The sequence below is a fragment of the Orycteropus afer genome, unplaced genomic scaffold, assembly GCF_000298275.1.
Source record: "Orycteropus afer afer isolate SDZICR_OR568_19922 unplaced genomic scaffold, OryAfe1.0 scaffold00026, whole genome shotgun sequence".
Lineage (NCBI taxonomy): Eukaryota > Metazoa > Chordata > Mammalia > Tubulidentata > Orycteropodidae > Orycteropus > Orycteropus afer.
The window spans coordinates 11,138,239-11,164,097 of record NW_006921613.1 but is presented as its reverse complement, the minus strand read 5'-3'; the positions used below and the strand labels follow the sequence as shown (position 1 = coordinate 11,164,097).

At 38.9% G+C, this 25,859-nt stretch overlaps 1 protein-coding gene across 1 annotated transcript in view; it reads left to right on the top strand.

Moving 5' to 3' along the window:
* Positions 1-25,859, top strand: part of SLC12A1 (solute carrier family 12 member 1) — a 124,277-nt gene that overhangs the window by 65,953 nt on the left and 32,465 nt on the right. The window contains exons 15-19 of the mRNA XM_042783677.1: positions 4,059-4,158; positions 5,070-5,181; positions 14,489-14,629; positions 18,240-18,346; positions 23,983-24,065. Of these exons, the coding sequence (XP_042639611.1) occupies positions 4,059-4,158; positions 5,070-5,181; positions 14,489-14,629; positions 18,240-18,346; positions 23,983-24,065 (543 nt within the window). The remainder of the gene's footprint in view (positions 1-4,058; positions 4,159-5,069; positions 5,182-14,488; positions 14,630-18,239; positions 18,347-23,982; positions 24,066-25,859) is intronic.

Sequence of the window (25,859 nt, the reverse complement as noted above, 5' to 3'; positions counted from 1 at the left end):
GGGTTTGAACCACCAGCCTTCTGGTTAGCAGTCAAGTGCCTTAGTCACTATATTAGCAGCACTCCCAAACACTCTCTAACTACCCATTATTCAACTAATATTTATTGAGTAGCTTCTAAGTATACTGTGGATGTTAGTTATGTAATGCAATATAATAATAGCAATAGTCAACCTTGGTGAACACTTATTATATGCCATGAATTCCTTTAATCCTAATTATAATGCTGTAAATTAGGTATTATTAGTCCCATTTTATAGATGGAAAAACTGGGGTTCAAAGAGTTGACCACTCACCATGGTAATAGGATGTAATGGAGCTGATATCTTAACCAGAGTGTCTATGTTACCAAACCCAGTAAGCTTTCCATTATAGCCCCTTCTGCCTTCAGTGTTCTGATGAATAAGAAATAGTCCCTGTCTTCAAGGAGTTCATGGTCTCACACATAACAATTAATTATAATACAATGTAATATACTGTGTTAGTGACATGAACCAAATTTGGAGAAAAAAGGAGGAAGTGGTTAACTCTGATTAGAGTCTGCAAGAAAACATTCCTGGTCCATAGGTTGTGTCCCCAGGGCCAAGAATACAGTACCAAAAAAAAAAAAAAAAAGAACTCACTGCTGAGTCAGATCCAACTCATAGCAACCCCTCCTTGAGTTTCCAAGATGGTGTCACTATGGAAGTAGATTGCTCCATCTTCCTTCCGAAGAGTGGCTGATGGGTTTGAACTGCCAGTTTTCTGCTTAGCAGTCAAGTACCTTAGGCACTATGCTACCAGAGCTCCTATGCTTAAGATCTTTAGCAGAGATGGAATTCTTAGCTACTAGGGAGAAGGATCACAAGGCCTGGGAGGGTAGATTGGGGCCAGAAGATTAAGAAACTTGCCATACTAAAGAATATGGAAGTTCCTTGGTAACAAAAAGTTTGTGCTCAACTGCTAACTTAAATGTTGGCGGTTCAAACTCATCCAGTGGTACTGCAGAAGAAAAGCCCTGGCAATGTGCTTCTGTTAAGATTACAGCCAAGAAAACTATGGAGCAGTACTACTCTGTAGCACATAGTGTAGCTTTGAGTCAGAATCGACTTGAAGGCAATTAACAATAAAGGATCTGGGCATTGTTCCTGACAAGAAGCTGCCATAGCCTATTAAATGGGAGAAATGTAATTGGACTGAACTTTGGTTGTTTACTTTGGAACCAGTGAGAAGGAATCAGGGAGAAGCTAAAAACTACAGTGCAGTACTGAAAGGCCCAGGCTTACCCTTAGGCTCATCCTTATCCTTAATCCTTGAGGCTCAGATCCTTTAACCTGTAGAGCAAAGATAGTAAGATCTACCCGGTAGCATTTTGTTTGTTTTGTTTTTATTTATTTATTTATATATTTTTAACACCATATATAAATTTACTTGTGTTCTATTGACTATGCAAAGGCATTTGACTAAGTGGATCATGACTAATTATGGATAACATTGTGAAGAATGGGGATTCCAGAACACTTAATTGTGTTCATGAGGAACCTGTATATAGAATAAGAGGCAGTTGTTCAAACAGAACAAGGGGATACAGCATGGTTTAAAATCAAGAAAGCTATTCATTAGGGTTGTGTCCTTTCACCACTCTTACTCAATCTGCATGCTAAGCAAATAATCCAAGAATCTTGACTATATGAAGAGGAATGTGGCATCAGGATTAGAGGAAGACTCAAGAACAACCTGCAATATGCAGATGACACAATGTTGCTTGCTGAAAGTGAAGATGACTTGAAGCAGTTAACTGAGGAAGATCAAAGACTACTACAGCCTCAGTTTGGAGTACATCTCAACATAAAGAAAACAAAAATCCTTGCAACTTCACCAATGAACAACATCATGACAAATGGAGAAAAGTTTGAAGTTGTCAAGAATTTCATTTTACTTGGATCCATAATCAATGCCCATGGAAGCAGCAGTGTGGTGGTTCAGTTTGTGTGCCAACTTGGCTGGGCCTGGTTGAGCAGCTGGGTAGCTGGTGGTAGTTATTCCCCATGATGAGACTGGCAATCAACTCCATGGTGGGATCTACCACAGCCTTTGGGATGTGGTCTCCTTCCTGTATATAAGGAGAAGCCTTGGGGATAGTCTGTAGCTTATGGCACCTTGAACCTGCATGTAGCCGTGTTGTTGTTCAGCAGCCTGCCATGCTCTGCCGACCTTGGGACTTACAGTGGACTTGAATTAATGGCCTGCTGCATGATTTGGTAATATCAGGACTGTGCCTTTTTACTTGCCAACCTTGGGCTTGGCAGCCTTAGCAGCTACCAGCTGTCTGAGTGAAGAAAAGCCTCTAGCTACAGTGAGCTGGGAGCTGAGGCAGAGCTGAACCCCAAGGCTGGGGGGCTTTCACCCAGCCCCTAGAGCCTGGCACTCTGACAGGAATATACCACAGAGTGGCCCCTAGTGAACTTGGACTTAAAGCCTCCAAACTGTAAGAGAATACTCCTTTTTGTTAAGGCCATCCCATTTGTGGTATATTCCTGTCAGAGTGGCACTAGGTAACCAGAACTAGCAGTCAAGAAATTAAGTGACATATTGGACCAGTTTACTGCAAAAGACCTCTTTAAAATGTTTAATAGCAAAGATGTCACTTTGAAGACCAAGGTGTGCTTGACCCAAGCCATGGTATTTTCAATTGCCTCATATGCATGTGAAAACTGGACAATGAACGAGGAAGACCAAAGAAGAGTTAATGCCTTTGAATTGTGGTTAGCAAAGAATATTGAATATACCGTGGACTGCCAGAAGAACAAACAAATCTGTCTTAGATGAAGTACAGCCACAATGCTCTTTAGAAGCAAGGATGGGGAGACTCCACCTCTTTTACTTTGCTTGTGTGTCAGGAGGCACCAGTTCCTGGGGAAGAATATCGCACTAGGTAAAGTAGAGGGTCACCCAAAAAGAAGGCCCTCAATGAGACGGATTGACATAGGGGCTGCAACAATGGGCTCAAGCATAACAACAGTTGTGAGGACGGTGCTGGACCAGGCAGGGTTTTGTTCTGTTGTACATGGGCTCACTAAAAATTGGAACTGACTTGACGGCACTTAACAACAACAAAGTATGCTAAGTGCCTGGTATATATATATATATATATATATATATATATAAACAAACTCACTGTCATCAAGTTGATTCTGACTCATAGAGACCCCCTTTGGGATTTTGAGGCAGTAAATCTTTATAGAAGTAGATTGCCCAGTCTTCCTTCCATGGAGTGTCTGGTGGGTTTGTACCATGAGCCTTCTGTTTAGCAGCCAAAGGCCTTAGACACTATGCCACCAGAATCAATATTTATCTTCTTTAACCCAAGAAATTATCCTTTTCCAGAACAAAACCAGGGAGAAGAGACTCTATCTGCTCTCCAGGGTGGATCCGTTCTTTCCTATCAGGGGCTTCCTCTAATAAAATCTAGATGACATATTTTAATTTTTACATTTGTAAAAAACAAAAACAAAAACAAGGGGTTATGGTGCTTCCCTCCTTTATTATGAAGATTAATTTCTAAAAGATCAAACTAAAATGCTTCCTCAAGCATTTTAAAGAACCTTGACTATCTTCCTGGACACCATGAGCTATCTTCATTCAGTTTTACTGTTCAATATATAAAGATTATTATACACATCTGTGTACATAGTAATGTCTCCTATTTTTTTCAATTTAAGAATTTGTGAAGAGCCATTGAATTTATTCGTGGGCTGACCCATTTCCCAATTCTATCTGCCTGCTGTGTGATCATCAGACAGCTTCTCCCATCAAACAAAATTTTTAGGGCTGCAGTTTTACTGTCTGTTGCATAGCTGGAATAAAGTCTCCATTCTAAGGATTCACAGTATTTCATAGAAGGACATAACACTCTTTCTAGGAAATACTACAATATGTTTTTTTTTTTTCTAATTTGGGCACTCATCCACCACTGACACAGCCAGGGAAAATCGTACAAGGGAATGATTTGTAAAAATTATTCACAGTGTCCAGAGGAAAGGTCAATGCTTTTTATGCCAATTTCTTCTTTCATCCATAGATGTGAACTGGGGCTCCTCCACCCAGGCTCTTTCCTATGTGAGTGCTTTAGACAATGCTCTGGAACTAACCACTGTGGAAGATCATGTGAAAAATTTCAGGTAAAGTTGGCTTTTCAGGCAATCTGATGATGCTCACATTAGAGGTAGCTTTCCTTTATGGGAGACAAAAGCACTATTAATAAGGTTATGGATATAGTCTAAAGATCAAGTCACATAAATCTGCTACATTTTTATGACAGCCCTTCCTGTCTCTTCCCTTCCACTCTAAGCTATGTCAACCTCCAACAATAGTCCTCATCATTCCAAGTGTCACCTCCCATGCAGAGACAAAAGGGTGGCCTAATGATGTGATTTCAGAGTGACATCCCCACACACTTTAACTATTGGAGTTCTCTCCATTCAGCGTAAGGTTTTGTGCCTTACTGAATTCTTTTGGCAGAGGTAACACTTTAAGCTCTTCATCAGTCCTATATTGTTGGAATGGAGTCTCAAAAAAAAGTCTGCAAGGAGAACAAAGAAAAATACCGTGAAAATACTGGTCAGACAGGGACATACTGGGTTGGGAATTTGTAGTCTAGAAAATCAGTGAAAATAAGGAAATCTCAATGAGATGGACTAACACAGTATCCTCAACAATGGAATCAAACATACCAGTGATCATGAAGATGGCACAGGACCAAACCACATCTCAACCTGTTATTTACGAGGTCACCATGAGTTAGAGATGACCCAACAGCAGCTAAGTGTTCAGAGGAAAAAAGACAGGGAGAATCCAGGACCAACACTTTCTTACTTCATGCTTTTACTGTCACTGATGATACAAAGATAGCAAGATAAAAAGGCAAGATGACTCAAAAATTATAATGGGAAACCTAAGGAATAATTAAGAGAGCAATTGTCTCATTTCACCAAGGCTTCTGTAGCTGCCATTTACCTTTGGGTGGTTCTGGGCTCATAGACGTCTTGCAATTTGTCAGTTCAATTCTCACACATTCTTTTTCCATTTCCAGGCCTCAGTGTATTGTCTTAACAGGGGCCCCCATGACCAGGCCTGCTCTCTTGGACATAACTCATGCCTTTACCAAGAACAGTGGACTTTGCATCTGCTGTGAAATCTTTGTGGTAAGAACCAGTTCACCCAAGGAAGGGGCTTTGTTGTCCCTGCTCACCTTGTGTTGTTTTCACTGAGCACAGAAAGTGCATGAATTGAGAGCAGAATAGCAAGGCAGTTTGGGCAGGAACCTTTCTCCTTGATTCATAGAGCAAGGATTAGCTAGAGCCCATGATCCTGAATTTAAACATGTGGATGAAATGTGTTTCCGATTTCATAGGAGACCAACTAAAAGTGCTAAATACTTCCATGTGATGGTCTTTGAGTCAAGAAAAACAGAACTGGTTCAGAAATAAAATGAAGGCATTTGGGGTGATAACTGTGCACAGAAATATAAAATGATGGAATGAGCATGATAGAGAACTATTATGTAGCTTAACTGATGAAGAGAGAACCAGACATAATGGCCTTAAAAGAAAGCACATAGAATTCAAATAAAATATTTGGATAAACTTGATAACACTACCAATATCTAGGGAATTAAAACCAAGTTTTCCATGCAGTAGGTCAACATTGAAAGTTGAATGAATTCCTTTTAGTCAGGAAGTATTTGATGGACTGACAATAACTTACTGGTGGTTTTCCTGGGAGATATTCTAAGTAGGTGCTGAACATTTAACCATAATTATTGACCAAAGTGGGGAGAAAGAATTAAAATTATAAGAAAGTAATTAAGTCTGTATTCTCCTAACCAGGCTACCTCTACTTCTTTTCATCACACCACATACACATATCACCTACAAACACACACATCCCACTCAAAATTCCCAGCTACTTCAATGAATTTTTACAGTACTTACCTATTCTTCAAAGCATTTTCCTATAGTTCTCTTATATGATCCTCATAAAACCCTAGTTGAGAAGGAATGAAAAGAAAAGCCCTGTCCTCATTTTGCAGAGTAGGAAAGTGAGAGTCAGGAAAATTAAATTCTTATACAGGATCACATGAGAAGAAAGTGGCAGAGTCAGAACTTCAATCCTGGTCACTTGATTGGGTCCACAGACCCATGGTCCTTGGGAGTGCTGTTAGAATCAGATTGTTGTTGTTAACTGGCCATCAGCCCCTAACTCATGAGGATCCCATGCACAACTGAACAAATCGCTTCTCAGTCCTGTGCCATCCCTATGATTGGTTATGGACTGGACTATTGTGATTTGTGGGTTTTCACTGGCTGATTTTCAGAAGGAGAATGCCAGGCCTTTTTTCCTACTCTTAGTGTGGAAGTTCTGCTGAAACCTATTCAGCATCATAACAACATGCAAGCCTCCACTGACAGACCACACCTGAGCATTGGTCAGGAATCAAACCCTGGTCTCTTTCATGGAAGGCAAGAACTCTACCACTCAACTACCAGTGTCCTCTCTAGAATCAGGTAACACTACCTAAACTCTTCCAATACTTGCCAAGGAATAGGACTGTTAGAAAGAAATAGGGCTGGGGCCAGTCAACTGTACCTTGATGTAGGGGGTTAATTTGCCACATGTCATCGTCACCAGCACTTAAGCATCCTTTATACTTGGCAATGCTCCAAATTCTATATGAAGCTCATTGGTCATATTTTCTTTCCTCTCAGTAATTATATGATAGTAACACAAACAATATAACTAAATGTAATTATCTAATAGTGAGTAGAGGAAATCCCACTGACTACCTAAGATTGACAGGCTAAGAAATGACCAACTTTGACTCCAGAGGATTTTTTAAAAATCTTATGAAGCACCTTGCTCCCATATTATCAACTTTGGTGCCCTGGATAAGTGGATTTCATTTTAGCCAATATAATATAGGCCAATATAAGAGTGAGTTTTGATGGAAAAAGCAGTTTGGGGTGTTTTTCTTTTCTAGCAATTTAGAGAAAACTTAGTTTAGCAGGCAATAAAAAAATCTTTAGAAGAAATGAACTTGGAGTATAAACAGTCAAATAGAAAAAAGTCTTTCTATAGAAGCTAGAGATATTGCTTTTAATTAACCCTTTCCTATTTTAACTATAATAAAATGGTATGATTCTGGAATATCATTTCATTTGAAATAGATACCTAAGTCTGTATTCCAAAGGTCCTGGCAGTTTAACATGTACATTGGACCACATTATATATGACTATGATGATCTCTTTCAGTAGAGCCCAAGAGTCTTGTTCCCAGGTGCCAATGTTCTCTTGGGAACAGAAAAGAGTTTCTGCATCAGCTAATGACTTTCCAGTTAGTTACTTTCTGTGAGCTCCTGGGGCTACAGATGCTGTCAGCATTTTTAGGCTCCAGGCTCAGACGTCAATCATCTTTGCGAAGGAACAGATGGAAGGGATGTGGGGGAGTCAACATACCATTAGAAAATTGTTTTCAAAAGCACTATGGTTGATGGTTAGGCCAACCTTGTGGAAAATATGTTAAATAGCAATGATGACATTATGAGAATATCACTTAGTTTTTAACTCTAGGGAACTGGTGGTTTTGAGACAAATGGTCAAATTCTGAAACACTATTTTGCCACCAGTTAGCTACGAGTTCCTTAGGCACATAATTTAGTCTCCCTATGCCTCAATTGGGAGCTCTGGTAGCATAGTGCCTAAGGCACTTGACTGCTAACCAGAAGGCTGGCGGTTCAAACCCACCAGCCACTCCTCGGAAGGAAGGTTGGGCATTCCTACTTCCGTAGTGATACTGCCTCGGAAACACAAGGAGAGGTCGCTATGAGTCGAGGCCGACTCGATGGCAAATAACAACAACAACAACATGCCTCAATTTGCTCAGTTATTAAAAAAGAAATGGGAATAAAAATAGCACTTATGTCACAAGGCTATTGTGAAGATAATGTAAGCTTTCCAGGTCTCAGCTCAATATCTGTCACATAAATGCTAAATTAATTTGTTATTGTTGATATTATTACAAACTTTATCATTATTTTGGGATACTTTAGTCACCATTCCATTCCAAAAATACATGAACTTCAACAAAAACTTAAAGCATCCTCTTAGAAAAATCAGGTGCAGACACTGAATCTTGATTCCTAATCTAGGTATCCAACAGGTCGATCATGATGAACAGCCAGATATAGTACACGCCCACCTGACTAATTCATGGAATAGCAGACTCTGTGCTCTGTCCCTTGTGATGTCTCCAGTTATTTTAAGTGCTATCTTGAAACGTGCTTACACTACCAGGAAGGAGCAAGATTTATTGCTGGTGGGCAGATGGAAAGCATGTGACCATAGCTGACATTTCTTGCATCAGAAGCATTTTTAAAGGGTATGGGATCACCAAAAGTCATAATCAACTTGACAGCAACTAAACAATAAAACAGAGATCATGGCCCTCAAAGCTGCTACAACTAAAATTAAGAGAGTGATTCTTTTTGCTGGACTCCAATCTCCCATTCTGGATCTTTCAACTACCCAACTGTTAAACTTATCCACTAGAAACTATTCCTACCTATCTTTGCTTTGTTCCTAGTTATCCTAGAAAATTTTCCTATGTATCCAACCTAAAATTTCAGATGAGGGACTCTTCATCAGGACAAATTTGGGGACCCAGCTTGTTTACTTGGTAACTTTTAAAAAACTGTCTACTCTTCTTTGAGCTGCCATATAATTAATCAGTGTCATACTTACACCCCAAGAAGTCTTTATATCCAACATGTAAATAGTTTTGTTCTTCTTTTAAGCCTCATTTTTATCACTTTAGTAAGACTGGAGGGAGTACGACTCTACCTTCTGAGTAGTTCCTCATATTTCCAGGCATAACAATATTCAGTGGCTTTAGCAACAGACACATATTAAATGAATGGTTGTAAACTGTAATCTTCACCAATTCCACCCTACGTACATAACATAAATAAGCTACTACTTTTCTTTGTCAGTTTCCTCACTTTATGTCATTCATAGTAGATAGAGAGATAATAAAACAAATCATTGTAGATATCTTAGTTTGGGTTTCATTCTCTGAATACATGCATCCAGCTCTAAAAATCTCATGGTGTCAGCTCACACTTATCTTTCCCATGTCAGAAGGCATCGTATGTCAGCAGTCACTCACTCATGTACTCAATTTTGCATTGAAGGCAGGTTTTTATCTATTAAAACAAATTAAAATCAGATACACTTTTAAAGATGGCAAGCTAATTCAATTGGTCTAGAATTTAGAATGCAGAACAGGAAAATGCATTATTGTCAAAACTTGTACCACTTACTTGTTTTCTAAGTTTTCCTTGTCTTAAAATTGTTAAAAGCTTCTAAATCTGACCAAAAAACAAAACAAAACAAAAAAAGATCTCCTTGCTATCATGTCGCTCCTGACTCAAAGTGACAGTTTAGGACAGAATAGAACTGCCCCCTAGGGTTTCCAAGGCTGAAAATCTTTCTCCCGAGGAACAACTGATAGGTTTAAACTGCTAACTTTTTGGTTGGCAGCCGAGTGCTTTTACCACTATGCCTCCACACAGAACTTTTTTAAGTACAATGTGTTGTGCTGGTGGTTGAAATCTAAACTGTTTTTTTTTTTAGATTGCCTCAATTTTTTATCTTGAAAATTGAGAAACATATTAGGTCAAATCATATGATGTTCACATTTTTATAGGTCAAAACTGATGAATACTGGCAATTTCATATGTAATAAAATGATGCCCACATTCTGCCTCTTCTAATTAACAACTATTCACATTTTTGTCAGTTTTTTAAAATGTTATTCTGATAAAATATATGTTGTTGTTGTTGTGTGCTATCGAGTTGGACCCGACTCATAGCGACCCCTCCTTGAGTTTCCAAGGCAGTATCACTACGGAAGTAGATTACCCCATCTTCCTTCTGAGGAGTGGCTGGTGGGTTTGAACCACCAGCCTTCTGGTTAGCAGTCAAGTGCCTTAGCCACTATGCTACCAGAGCTCCCAATAAAATGTATATAACAAAAAAGTTACCATTTTGACCATTTCTACTTGTTCTTAATGGAATAAACCATTAAAGATCCAAACTACAATCCCCTTTGTAAGAACCCAGCTCCATGGCTATTAGACTCTCCAGAGGCAGTGTTGTCATGAGTTGTGTGACTACCTTTCTACTCATTTCACATCTATGTAGCAAGATGCAGATCTCTTTCTAGTAATGTATTTCCTACTCTTCAATTTTTCTTTCATCCTTGATTGTCCTATCCTCTCATTATGAAGGAGGAAAAGAATCATTTTTGACCATCAACCTCATGTAAATCCCCTTTTAACAAAATTTTACCTTTCTAGAAATTTATAAAATTTATGAGGTAGACTAACAAAACCTAAATCTCTCTTTAAGTTCAACAAAGTTGTTGAAAAACTCAGAGAAGACAGCCTAATGGAACAAGCACAGGTAACCTTGGAAAACTAAAATTAGCTCATTTTTCTTCCATCTTCAACACCTCTTAATGCAAAGTCTAAATCCACCAAGAAGAAAATGCTTTCTTTTTAGATGCATGATGTGATGGTTAACTTTGTGTGCCAAATTGGCTGGGCCTGGTTGAGTGGCTGGGCAGCTGAATGTAGTTATTCCCCATGGTGAGATGGGAAATTAACTCCATGGTGGAATCTATTGGAGTAGCTGCTTTGGGTATGTGGTCTGCTTCCCATATATAAGAAACAGCTTTCAGAATGGCCTCTAGCTCATGGTATGCTTGAACCCTGCATGTAACCATGTCATTGTTCAGCAGCCTGCCACGCTCTGCCAACCTTGGGACTTTCAGTGGACTTGAATCAATGGCCTGCCATGTGGTTTGGTAACATTGGGACTGTGCCATTTTATTTGTTGACCTTGGGCTTGTTAGCCTCAGCAGCCAATAGGTGCCTGAGGGAAGAGATGCCTCTAGCTTCAGTGGGCTGGGAGCAAGATGCAGAGCTGAAGCCCAAGGTCAAGAGGCTTTCACACAGCCCCTAGAGCCTGGCACTTTGAACTCGGACTTCTAGCCTCCCGAACTGTAAGAGAAAAAACTCCTGTTCGTTCAAGCCGTTCCATTTGTGGTATTTCTGTAAGAGTGGTACTAGGTAACCAGAACATGTATTCTCCTTTTGTCAGTGAGCCTCTGTCATGATATTAATAAAATAGTGTCATGGCCAAACACAGAACAAATAGAATGACCTATGAATGGGTGCTAGAATGCAGGGTGAGATGAAATATGGACCAACTCAGAAAGGAAAAAAATTCTCTTATACACAGTTCCAACCAGAGTGGCAAATGACAGCAAAGACAGAGAAATAAGACTCTCAAAGTTTTCAGAATGAAAGTTGGAAATAACACTGTGCTTGGCCCAAATTCCTCTAGTTGACCCTGAAGGTGTTGGAGCTCCTTTGTTAACTTTCTTTGTCGTAATATTCATTTGTGTGAAGTCACCTCTCATTCAACTTCTACTCCAGACTAAATAATTATAAATCCTTTGCCCTCTTCTCTATCAGTGTCAAAGTTATAATGTATACAAGATTTGTAAAGCTTCATTGTCTACTCAAATCCTCAATTAATTTATGTACTCGTATTTTGGATCCTAACTGAAGCTAATCACTATAATATTTTAATTGGGTGGTTAAATCCATTTTTGTGACTATGACATATTTGGATGTTGAATAATTACATTCCAATGTGTCTTCCCTCTTTGTTAGTTCACTTTTTCCTTAATACATTTGTATTGCAGTCTTGCTTCACATTAATTAATATGTGTGCTACAAGGATATTATAATTGCTTTTAGCTAAGAGAGATTCTACATGAAATATTTTTATGACTTCTCAATATGGCAAATTTAGGTGCTAAAGTAAATCCCTCTTTCACAATGAATGTTTAATCTGGACTTTTATAATACTAATAAACATACATTAGACTGTATTTATTTAAATAAATGTCACTTTTCCCAGGGGTTCACAGTCATTGTGGTACATCTCAATACACTGATGTTCTAATATCTTTCCTGGCTACTGGTTATTCTACTATCTCATGGCTGTTGTTACTGCTGAAGTTCCATAAATGAAATATTTCTTCTTTCTTTTGTAGTTGATGGAGGCAAGAAAGGCTCGAGGAAGGACTAGTGATTCAATATGCATTGGCTATCTGGAAACCTGAGGAGATCTGGTAGCATAGTGCCTATGGCACTTGACTGCTAACCAGAAGGCTGGTGGTTCAAACCCACCAGCCACTCCTTGGAAGGAAGGTTGGGCAATCTACTTCCGTAGTGATACTGCCTCGGCAACCCAAGGAGGGGTCACTATGAGTCGGGCCTGACTTGATGGCACATAACAACAACAATATCTGGAAATCTGAGCTAAACTTGATCCATAATGACATACTTTCTTTAGACTAGGTCTTCAGTTTAATAATTATCCTCCCTATATGTCTACCTCATTCACCTCCATTGAACTTTCTTTAACTTCAATGTAAGTCATTCAATCTGTTTCAAAAAGTTGTCAGGTTATTGAAAATATACAGGGAAAAAAACATATAAAAAGAATCAAATCCAATTCAAATAAAATATTAAAATGGACAAAACCCCAGAGATCATCTAGACTGGTGCTATATAACAGAAATGTGTGTCATGTATATCACTGTAAATGTTCTAGTAGCCATATTATAAAAATACAAAGAAACAGGTAAAATTAATTTTAATAATTTATTTAACTCAATCCATCCAAAATATTGTCATTTCAATATGTAAATGAATATAAAATATTAAGGAGATAGTTTAATTATTTCATACTAAAAAAAGAAGAAGCAGCAGCAGCTCTGGTGGCATAGTGCCTAAGGCATTAAGGCTTCAAAATCTGGACCAGCCACATATCAAGTCCTCCATAGCCATGGGTGTCTTAGGGTCATTCTGGGCAGTGTTGATTTAGATAATTTCCTTATTTTAAAAATGTAGAATTTACACCAAGAGAGGACAAAGGGCATACCCAGAGTATCAGGCACTCAGTGTCGGAGCAAGATCCAAACCCAAATTCTGATTCCCAGTTCGGTGCTCTTTCAGCTCCATCATAGAACAAATCCAGCAGTAGAATTAAGTCGGTGGTTCAACAAGATTATGAGCACTCTTTGAAGATAGTAAAAAGCACTTTTGGATGAACACCTAATATAATCTAGAAATTGTACTAGGCACTTTATTCATTAGTACTTAAAAAAAAAATCTTGCAGGATATTTTTTTCTCTGTTTTCAGAATAAGATATCCAAGCTGAGAGATAATCAATGACTCGAGAAGTAGCTAAGTTTAGATTAGAAACCAGTTCTCTGTGACCACATAGCATGGGCTCTTCTTCATATGGCCTAATGCCCTTTCTCTCCAATCCAAGACTGTCTAAGGCCATGAATTCAAGTGTGGTCCAAGGCCAAGCAGCAACCGTGTCATCTGGGAGCATGTTAGCAAATCCTGCACCAGACCTACTGAATCAGAGTCTACATTTTATCAAGGTCCCAGTGACTCCGATGAAATCTTAGGCATCTTTAGAAAATGCCAAATCTTTCCCTGAATCAAATGCATTCCCCAGGAGAATAGTAGCTTCATACTCTGTCAGATACATAGCAGATAAAAAAAAAAAAAAAAAAAACTTTGTAGATTGAATTGAAACATGAGAAGAAAAGAGCTAGCTTAAACTTTTAAGGAATGAGAAGTAAGAATAGAATTTTTAGTTGAAAATGAATTTCTGGAACACAAATCTTGAAATTATAAAATGCCTCATCTAATACCACAACCCCTGTCCCCTTCTGTCTTAATCTCCTCCATGCTTCTTATCTTACCAAATACAGTGAGTGAGAGGAAAATGTTCATTTATTCAAATGCAAGTGTGTCAACATTACGTGGGGTGCAAGGTATCCTTGCCACACAAAAAAGCAGTGAATCAGCCTAATGGAATCGTCAAGATGTGGTAGTTCATGGCAAGATTTGCAGCTCACCATGTCTGCCTCCAAAAACCTCTGTCCATTTCTTGAATTGGGTTCTAACCGAGATTACCTTGGTGTTCCTAAAAGTGGCTCGCACCAGTGAGTCAAAAGTTGATTATGTATTTATCCTGAGCCTCTTCAAGCACACTTTCAGCATTTTCCTCATGTGCCACGATGCCCTCAGTGCTTCTTTTCATTCAGAATGAGGCAGTTAATTAAGTAGGTGTTAATAACTCCAAGATATTTGGGGTGGAAAGTGAATAATGTGAGCAGCCCAGGATCTCTCCAAAAGGCTAGATCTGTGTGAACCCTGTTTAGTGAGATGCATGTCCCTCTTTCTTATTTCTTAGCTCAGTTGGACATTGTGGGCTATTTTTTGTCCTTTAGAAAACAACAGCGGGGTGATGTATAATAGCAAGGCTTCTAACCAATATTTCATTGTGTCGTACAGGGACCACGCAAGCTGTGTGTTAAGGAGATGAACAATGGCATGGCGAAAAAGCAGGCCTGGCTTATAAAGAACAAAATCAAGGCCTTTTATGCCGCAGTAGCAGCAGACTGTTTCAGAGATGGTGTCCGAAGTCTCCTTCAGGTAAGGCTGGCATTGAGGGAGCAAGCATAAAGGCAAAAGACAACTAACACTCCATGTTAATGAAGCACCCAGTGTGAATGGATCCAGTCAGGCAGCCTACATCAGAGATCAGTGCAGATGCTTAAGGAATTCATTTTGAATTCCTGGGAATAGGCAAAGCTAAGACAAAAGGAGAAAGGTTCTATTACCATGAACTATGAATGATACACTGCAGATGGAAAATAAGGTTGCCTTTGGCCACCAGCACTCATTCTGCCCCCATACTTATTGAAATGCAAATTTGTTCTGATAGTTGACAACATTCATGATCCTATTAAAACTTCAAACTATTTTTGCATCTCATACTGCATATAGCAATGCTCAGTCAGGCATTCTTTGCCTTTTTTTTTTTCTTTTGCAAATGGTGTGAGGGCAGCTGGTAGACTCAACTAAAACATGCATGGTGATCTGGGCATAAAATCTCCCTATCCTCCTAAATTGTTTCCAGAATGATGAATACAATGTAATGAACTCTGCAGATCAATCCTAAAGCCCACAGTTCTCCCATCTTTTTCTTTCCTTTCACCTTCCCTTCCCTAACCCTTCTTCAGTAAGTACATAATCTGCTCCTAGTTTTGATCTTCACAGTTTAAAGTGCCAAAGAATCCTTAAAACAATCCAAAAGACCTTTAGAAATTGCAGGGCTTGGCTTTCTAATCATTTTGGCTTTCATATAATTGAAAAGCCCCAATTCTAAGTATACTCTATGGTGCAGTGAGTTGTCACATTCAGATCTGTCAAAATTCAGGCCTGCATCCAAGTAACTCTGATGTTCATGCAGACAGGGAAGGAAAGATAGGGATTGAACCATAATATTTTGGGGATGAAGAGTATTTGATGCAATCCTATTTCTAATATTCCTTAAAGAAGAACACTTGCAAAGTAGCAACACATGTAGAGAAGCCATTTCTGAAAGACCTATTACCCCTAGTGAGATGCTTTTCATTTGTTATTAATTTTCTGCACCATAGAAAAAGATGTCTTTGCAAGATGCTGATTTTTCTATCAGCAGCGAGTTATGTTTCTTTTCAGTAGTTCTTTGGTTAAATATATTGGAAGGTACAGAACCTCTAACCAAAAACCAAACCAAACCCACTGCCATCAAGTCGATTCCAACTCATAGTGATCCCCATCGGGTTTCAGAGGCAGTAAATCTTTACGGAAGTAGATTGCCCCATCTTCCTTCCACAGAGTGGCTGGTGGGTTTGAACCACCAACCTTCTGGTTAGCAATAAATTGGGTTAGGCACTGTGCCACCAGAGCTCCTTATACAGAAAACTGTTGTTGTTGTTGTTGTTATGTGCTGTTGAGTCGGACCTGACTCATAGCAACCCCTCCTTGGGTTGCCGAGGCAGTGTCACTACGGAAGTAGATTGCCCAACCTTCTTTCCAAGGAGTGGCTGGTGAATTTGAACTGCCATCCTTCTGGTTAGCAGTCAAGTGCCTTAGGCATTATGCCACCAGAGCTCCTATACAGAGAACTAGGGAAGCACAAATAGCTAAGCACTTGACAACTAACCTAAAAGTTGATGGTTTGAACCCACCCAGAGGTGCCTTGAAAGAAAGTCCTGGTAATCTGCTTCTAAAAGGTCACAGCCTTGAAAATTTTGTGGAACAGTTCTATTCTGCACAGATGAGGTTGCCGTGAATTGGCATCAACTTGACCAACTTGGCAGCAATTTATTTTTTTGGAGGGGTGAGTTACATTTCTTTTCAGTAGCTCAAATATTAGGAAGGCTATTCATTTAATGTAAAATTATCACTGAAGATTTGTAAAATAATAAAATATTCAGCTAAGCATCAGAAGACAGTATAGAAGTAGGGAGAGAAAAGACATAGGTACGGAAAGAATTCTTGAGTTGAAGACATGTTGAAAAATTTGACCATGCATAAAGCTTGTCCACATGAATTTCTTCAAATAAAAGTGACAAGTACAGAAGGGTCATGATAAAAACAAAGAACAGAATGGTACTCAAGGGAAACACTGACAGTTCAGTTGCCATATTCAGAACTAACAAAATTCAGGACTGTATCCAGGTAACTCTGAGGCTTATGCAGGCAGGAAAGAAAAAAATAATGATTGAACCATAATATTTTGGGGATTAAGAGCATTTGATCATTCAAACGCACTATTTTTTTCTTTTCCTGCCTGCATAAGCATCAGAGCCACCTGGATGCAGCCCTGAATTCTGACAGTTCTGAATACGGCAACTGAATACAGCAACCCACTGCATCATGTTGGTATGCTTAGAATTGGGGCTTTTCAGCCAAATACAAAGGAGACAGCCTTCTTTGTATCTGAGAAGTATATGGTTCAAATAGCCACATCCACAAACTATAATCATGGAAAGGACTACATCCATATTGCTATGTCTCTGCTGAGGGACAAATGTTCCGCTATCTGTACATTTCGAAGAGCAATACACGATCTGTGGTGGAAGCAAACTTTATTTCCAGAACCATCTGTTAGTCCTGTCTCCTTCTACCTGCTGCTGTCCTCTCTAAAATGTCCAGATCTGTTCATTTGTTTCACTATTCTCATAACCCAGAATACCCTTCCTTCACCATGACTCTTCTCCTTATCTTTGCATGTCAACATCTAACTCACCTCCAAGATCCAGCACAAATATCACCTCTCCCAGGCAGTGGTCCATAAGTGTTCAGCTGAAATTCAAGTTCTCTATTCTTCCTTTGTGCTTCTATGTGTGTTCCTATTGCATTTTGCTTGTTTTATAGTTTTTTGAGTATATCTTCTCTTTCTATCCTTACTCTAAATTCCTTAAGTCCAAAGTACAACATTTTGCTCCTCTCTCAAAGCACCTAACATAACCCTATACAATTAATGTTGTTGTTGTTGTTATGTGTCGTCAAGTCAGACCCGACTGATAGTGACCCCTCCTTGGGTTTCTGAGGTGGTATCACTACAGAAGTAGACTGCCCAACCTTCCTTCTGAGATACAATTAATAGGTGCTCAATAATATTGTCAAATTAAATTTAATTAATTGGGAGCCACAGCCTATCCTTTAGTGGGAAAATGGAACTTCTGATATGGAAGGTGGTTATTAATGATACTGTCATGCAAGAGGGTTACGTTCTGAAAGTGTAACCCAGTTAGTCTCCAATAAATAACACAAGTAGAGATTTCAGTGATCCATGTATGAAAGAATTTTCCAAACATGGATTTTATTGCAGGGATATTGTGAATATAACGCATGAAAATGAGCTTTGAACCACCAAGTTACAACACACATACCAACAGCTAAGCCAACACTCACTTGATTTTAAATTATTGAACCATTTTAATGAGTGTGTCAGAAGAAATGCAAATGACTGCTAATTTAGAAAAGCTACATTTCTGTCATCTAAAATCCATTTATGGCTAAGATGATTTAGAACTAATCTTCCTATTTTATGCTTGGGTACAGGCATGAAGGACATGCACTAAAACGTAATCTAATCTTCAGAATCTTCAGAACATTACTTCGATGCTCTTTTGGACATTATTTTTCATTTGTGGTGGTGTTTTCCGGGTATGTAAAGATTGCCCATATTTTTATGTCTTCTGTTTAGGCCTCAGGCTTGGGAAGAATGAAACCAAACACTCTGGTGATTGGATATAAAAAAAACTGGAGGAAAGCTCCCCTGACAGAGATTGAGAACTATGTAGGAATCCTACAGTAAGTGATGGCTTTCAAGATGTATTCTTCTTTATGAAGCACTAACCAGGGCAATGAATAACCAACACTGTTGTACCAGATTAAACTGCCCGAGAAGAGCATGTTCCTCTGTTACTCTGAATTCTTCACCAATGTGAATATAACACTGCCAGTAATGGAACTTGCTGAATCAGAGTGTTAGAGAAGGCAGAGTGGGGGAAATATCAAGGTCAAAGGAAAAAGTAAACAATACAGTGAAGGTTATTTACAAGATTAAAAGCAAGGTCTGTCTGCTAGGTAAGAGAAGATTTTTTTCTTTAAAAATACCTGGTGTCTTAGGTTGACTGGTATACCCATTTCAGTCATTGTCTTCTGGGCTTTGGGTAACCCGTTCACTATCCCAGGGCCTCAGAGCTCCCTTTGTTGATAAGGGAACCCAATGTGCCAAATGCCTCCGGTGTGTAGCAGAATGGTTTATGTGCACAAATGTGAGTTTTAAAATGATATATGACATCTAATACCTAAATAGGAGCTCTGGTAGCATAGTGCCTAAGGCACTTGACTGCTAACCAGAAGGCTGGCAGTTCAAACCCACCAACCCACTCCTCGGAAGGAAGGTTGGGCAACCTACTTCCATAGCGATACTGCCTCAGAAACCCAAGGAGGTGTTGCTATGAGTCAGATCCAACTCCACAGCAGTGAGTTAGCTTTGGCAATAGCTAAATATTTGAAGAGTCTTGGGGAAGAGGCAATGATAACAGTCCTCAAAGGATTAGCAGGCACTGGGCTAACATCTTTAACATCAATTATCCCACTTAATTCTTACAAGAAGCCTTTGAAGTAAGTACTATCCTTTTTCCTATTTTACAAGCAGAGAAACAACCATTAAAATTTAAGTAACTTGCTGAAAAATCACAGAGTTAATAAGTGGTGGAGCTGGGTTTGCAACCCAGAACCATCAGAATTCAAACCTGAAACTTAACACCATAAAAATATATATACACCCAAAACTTTGTGGGCTTGCTCCATTCCTTCTTTGGAATCAGAGAATATAAACTCTACACATACAGAGAGAAGCAGGGTGTCCTCATTGATCCTTATAGGTAATTGAGCCTTTCTTCCAGACTTGAAAATAATTAATCAATCTCCTCTCAAGAGGGGACATGTTAACTATACCCAATAACCACCTCTGTACATGGAAAGTGTCCTCTGTCTGGGGTCTGGCTTTGCCCTGATTTTATTGCACAGAGTACAGAATATGCCTAAGTAATATGGCTGCATTTATAGGTCCATAATGTACAGGGAAGAAATTCTCACTCTTTCACAACAAGCATATACTTAGCGCTTCTTGTACCAGTCTATTTCCTCTGCTCTCTGCTAAAATGAACATCACATTTATCACTATTTGGGAGAGATTTATGCAACATCATAACAAAAGCATTCAAATATTAGTTCTACTATAAAGAAGCATAAGAAAATAGTTTTCATCTTCTGAAATTATATGCATTCTTTTGAATTCTGTTTCCCAAACGTGTGAGGCCTGGATGCCACGTGCTGCCATCTGGCTCCTGTTGGTGCTCTAAGTGCACTAAATACTCATTTAATATTAATAAATATATAATTTAAATATTAACTTAACCAGGTGATCAGGGACAGACTCTTACAGGCTCAGCCAACACTGTTTGGATACTCGTAGAGTCATGATCATTTGCTGAGCAGACATTCTTAGAAGTGGATTAGATCTACCTTCTATTATGTAGATTCTTCAGTAAAATTTCTTTCTCACCTCTAGGGACTAAACAGGTAGAGGAAGACAAAAAATAAGAAACTGGGAAGAAAATGTGTAAATCTTCAATCAAACTGCCCATTATTTGATACAAAATTACTTTGGGTTATCTTCCAAAGATACTAGAAAAGGGACCAAAATAATCAAACTCAGTCATACTGACGTGAAGAGACCTCTAGCTTTTATAACAAAATAAAGAATGACTTCTTGGTAATAAAGTTTATTGTTAAGGTTGTACTAGTTTAAACTTAGCTAGGTTGGTAAAGATAAATGACTTTGCTATCTTAGGCATGAGGTTAATAGAGAAGCAAGATGATCATATATATACATTGTATTTCTCCTTCCAGTTATTTTGTTCTTTTATGACTGAAAGTAAAACACAGTATTATTCTTAATGTGGGATATTATTGCAATAGTACAGTAGTTATCATTTTTCTTTGAGTATAGGTCTTTATTAAAGGTCTGTAATACTTTTAACTGTGGTTAATTTTTTATTATTTTTTTTCTCCTATTGTTTTTTATTTGTGGCAAAAATATATTTAATACAAATTTTTGCCATCTTAACCCTTTTTAAGTGTACAAGTCAGTGATACTATTTACATTCACCATGTTGTATGACTATTACTACAATTTCCAAAAATTTTTCATCACCTCAGACAGAAACTCAGTACCCCTTTAGCAAGAAGGTATGGTTTAATTTTAATTGGAATCTACATTAGTTTGCTATGGCTGCTATAACAAATTACCTCAAATTGAATTCTTTAAAACAATATGATACAAATTTATTCTCTTATAGTTCAGTAGATTAGAAGTCTGACAATGGTCTCAGTGGGGGTAAAATCAAAGTATGGGCCAGGCTGCACTTGCTTCTAATAGTTCTAGGGTACAATTCCTTTCCTTGTTTTCTTCAAAGATGTGGCAGTCTGCTCCATAGAGAATATGGCCTTTGAAACCCTATGAGAGAGTTCTACTCTGTCCTATAGTGTCCCTATGAATTGGAATCGACTCAGTGGCAATGCGTTTGATTGGTTGGTTGGTTACCTAGTGCTGTCCCTGGGTGTCACAGACAGTTTGTATGCCATTACCAACCAAAAGGTTTGTGGTTTGAATCCACCCACAGAAGAAAGGTCTTAAAGGAAGTAATCTCAATTCTGTAAGATTACAGTAATTGAAAACCCTAAGGAGCACAGTTTCACTGTGAAGCTCATGGGGTCACCAAGAGTCAGAGTTGATCATTATCAGCAACAAGTTTGGCTTTTGTTAAAGGCTGTCTACATTCTCTGGCCCATGGCTGACAATGGTGGGTTGAGTCCTTCTCACAGCACATCACTCTGACCTCATCTTTTGCCTCTCATTTTCATGTTTAAGGACCCTCGTGATCAGTGGCATCACTAAGGTTTCTGTCACCAAGTGTAGTAACTCATGGTGTCATATGCCTCCCCCAGTTGATCTCCTACTGTAGCAGACCACATGGAATCTTTAGTAAAGTTTATTATCAATTTTAATCATAGAATAATATATGATAAATGTAGCTGTAAATTGCTTAAATATAATATTTCTTAGATTACGTGAACACTAACAATAAGATTGTTTTATAAAATCTTTCTACACTGAATTATAACATTAACAGTTACATTATTAATAACTAAGCAGAAGTCTTTTTTAATTTTTATCCTTTTTTTCCTTCATTACTACTTCATTCTCAAAAAAGTTATTGATATAGGTTCAAAAATACTAATCACTACAATATTGTAGCTAAGAAACCAGAAAACTTGACAAAATCAGAACATATAAAAACACCAGTGGCAATGAAAACAAGGGCACATGCTTATAGCACAGTCAGGCAAAACCTCATGATTTGAAGCATCATTGTCATCAGGCAATAATGACACCTCTGACCAGAGTGCATTAGAAGGTTCAAAAAGTAAATTACCATAGAGTTTCAGCCTTGAAGGTATATTGATACATGTAAAGTTGGTTTACAAAACATGTTTTAACTAACTACAGGGACGTTTTATAAAAAATAATAAATTTCTGCCAAAACACTGCATGAAAATTTTATGGACAATCATTTTTGTGTCACCCCCTCTTGACAGTGTCATACAGTGTGGTCGGTACCTCCCTAGGGATGCCACTATTTGTGATTACTTTGGGCCCCACTAGATAATCCAAGATAATCTCTCCATCTCAAAGTCCTTAATCACATCTGGATCACATAATTACTTAATCACATCTGTAAAGTCCCTTTTGCCCTATAACATAACAAATTCACAGGCTTCGGCAAATAAGATGTGGACAGCTTTGTGGAGCCACTATTTTGCTTAACACAGAATCTAAATATGTTCTGTTGGACCATGTTATCTATTTTTTGTAATCAAGGACAATCAAGGATATGCTTATCAAGAATTTACCTTCTCCCAACTTTTGCTAGGATGGATCTGTTTTGTTAAGTGAAGATCATTTGTGGTTTGAATTTTGAGTGGATATTCACACTGAACTTATTTACATCCTTATCTGAAAATCCAGGTTTACTTTGTTGTTGCTATTTGTCATTGAGTTGGACTCGACTCATAGCGACCCCTCCTTGGGTTTCCAAGGCAGTATCACTACGGAAGTAGATTGCCCCATCTTCCTTCTGAGGAGCGGCAGGTTTACTTTACCCATTGAAAAGTTGCTTGCCTAATGTGGGGCACTCACCATACTGCAGTGTGTCTAGGGGAAGGTGACCCAATGGAAAGGGCCCTAGGTTTCAAGTGTTAGAAGACCAGCAAAGGGATTCCTGGGGAGAAAATTTTAAATGAACTCAGAGTATTAATTGCTTCGGCTTGCTATTTAGGACCAGAGAAAACATATTCTACAGGGACAGAGATAAAAGAAAAGAGAGCCTTTCTTTCCCTTTCTGGGTGATTCATTCCATTGGGCAGGTGAAGAGAAGGCACAAGAATCGTCTCCAGCTACACAGAGTTGCTGTGAAAAAGCTCTTCCTCAAATGGCCTGCCCGAGTCAATGGTGAAAGTTCCTTAGAGGAACAGAAGAGATTTTTAGGCAGGAACTCAATGTCATAAGTATTGTAGAAAGATTCCTCTTCAATAGGTAGGAAGCTTGGCTGACAATTTCCAAGGGCCTTTGCAACTTGAAAACTCTGTTCTAAATATGAAAGTGATTATTTTCTTTACTTTATAAAAGAACAAATTCTTTGAGAATACATGAAAATCTCCTTGTCAGAATTCTAGTTGATAGTATTATTTTAATAAGATGGCTCCAGGGTAAGGTGGTGTAGTGCCTAAGGCACTTGACTGCTAACCAGAAGGCTGGCGGTTCAAACCCACCAGCCACTCCTCGGAAGGAAGGTTGGGCAATCTACTTCCATAGTGATACTGCTTCGGAAACCCAAGGAGGGGTCGCTATGAGTCGGATCTGACTCGATAGCAGTGAGTTTGGTTTATTTTGGTACCCAGGATACAGTAGTACAGATGGTCAAGCCCTCCACGCCTGGCCAAAGGTTGGCAATTTGAACTCACCCAGAGGTGCCTTGGAAGACAGGCTTGGTGGTCTGCTTCCAAAGGGTCCCAGCCATGAAAACCTAATGGAGCACAGTTCTACTCTGCAACACATGGGGTCACCATGAGTCAGACTCAACTTGATAACAACTGGTTTGTTTTATTTTGTTTTTTACCCAGGATACATTTTTAAAAGGCAGGAAAGAGAAAACAAACACACAGAAAAGGATGCAGCTCTTGGCTGTATTCTAAAATGTGAATGCTAATAGTTTAATTTTATATCAAAATCCTAGAACCAAGTTTCATAGTAGCTCAGAGTTTGGATATTAAAGCAGCTATTTAAATCACTAACCATTTTGCTTCACTTTCAGTGATGCACTTGATTTTGAGATTGGCGTGGTCATAGTCAGAATCAGCCAAGGGTTTGATATCTCTCAGGTACTTCAGGTGCAAGGTAAGTACATCTTTTATTCAACCAACAAATATTGATTGAGCACTTACTCTGTGCTGGACACTTTTCTAGGTGCTAGTCATACAGCAGTTCAACTATAGACAAACCCCCAACAATGGAGCTTACTTTCCTGTACTGACCCCCAGTGTGTGCACCCCCAGTATTTTCCCCATGGCCAACACAAGTGGCCTTTGTCTTGCTAACCAGAAATATAGAGTAATTCAAGGTAGCCATCAATTATTTTTCTTATCACAAAAACACATCACTGAAAATAAATACCTTCGGTAAAACAAACTGCCAAATTAATTTCTGCAAAATGTTTCAGAAAATGAAGATTAATTCTTTCCTTGGAGAAACATGCATTTTGTTTTTAAGAGTCTGTGATCTGGTTTGTAGCTAACATGGAAATGAGCCTGAAATGTATCACGCTGTGAATCACTAATCTAAGTAGGAGGCAGACACACTAATTCAGATTAGTGACTCTGCTTTTTCCTAGCAGAGGATTTGGTATACTTGTTTAGTCCTAGAATTTAAACATATCCTCTGTGTATGAAGTAACAGCCACAACTAAAAAGTCACTGAAAGGTTAGGACAGTTTACCAAACCATGATTTCTTTCTTCATCTGAACTTCACAATAGGCCAAAGCAATGCTAGTTCCCCTGAAGATTTATTTCTGTGTTAATTTCATTATTTCAACATATATTTTCAGAGTGCCTACTATGTGTCATAGGCGCTCTGGTGGCATATTGCCTAAGGCATCTGCCTGCTAATCAGAAGGTTGGTGGTTCAAACCCACCAGCTAGTCCATGGAAAGAAGACTAGGCAATCTAATTCTGTAAAGATTCACTGCTTCAGAAACCCAAAAGGGGTTACTGTGATTCGGAATAGACTCAATGGCAGTGAGCTTGTTTTTGTTTTTTCACTATGTATCAGGGTTGCTATGAGTCAAAATCAACTTGGTGACAGTAAGTTTGATTTTGGTTTGACTATGCATCAGGGGGAGCTCTGGTAGCATAGTGCCTAAGGCACTTGACTGCTAACCAGAAGGCTGGCGGTTCAAACCCACCAGCCACTCCTCGGAAGGAAGATGAGGCAGTCTACTTCCATAGTGATACTGCCTCAGAAACCCAAGGAAGGGTCACTATGAGTCGGGTCCAACTCAACAGCAAATAACAATATGTATCAGGGAGGCCTGGTGGCACAATGATCAAGCACTCGACTGCTAATCAAAAGGTCCGTGGTTCCAACTCACTAGCAGCTTCCTGGGAGAAAGGATCTGGCGATTTGCCCTGATAAGGATGAAAAAAAAATACACTGCAGTCAAGTCAATTCCAACTCATAGTGACACTAATAATCTATAGTTCCTATACCCTAGGAAACTCTATGGGTCAGTCTACTATGTCCTATAGATTTGCTATGAGTTGGAATCGACTCCATGGCACACAACTGTGTATCAAAGAAGCTCTAGTGGCACAATGGTTGAGCACTTGGCTGCTACCTGGAAGGTGAATAGTTTGAACCCATCCAGTAGCTCTGTGGGAGAAATAACTGACAATTGGCTCCTGTAAATATTATCGTCTTGAAAATTCTATGAGACAGATCTACTCTGTCACATAGGGGTTACTATCAGTCGAAAATTGACTCACCTAACAACAACAGGTGCTAGGTAGACTGTATTCTCAAGAGACTCAGAGCCTAGTAAGGAAAATGGATCTATTATTAGCATGACTATAGGTATAGGTAGGGGCTCTGGTAGCATAGTGGCTAAGACACTTGCCTGCTAACCAGATGGCTGG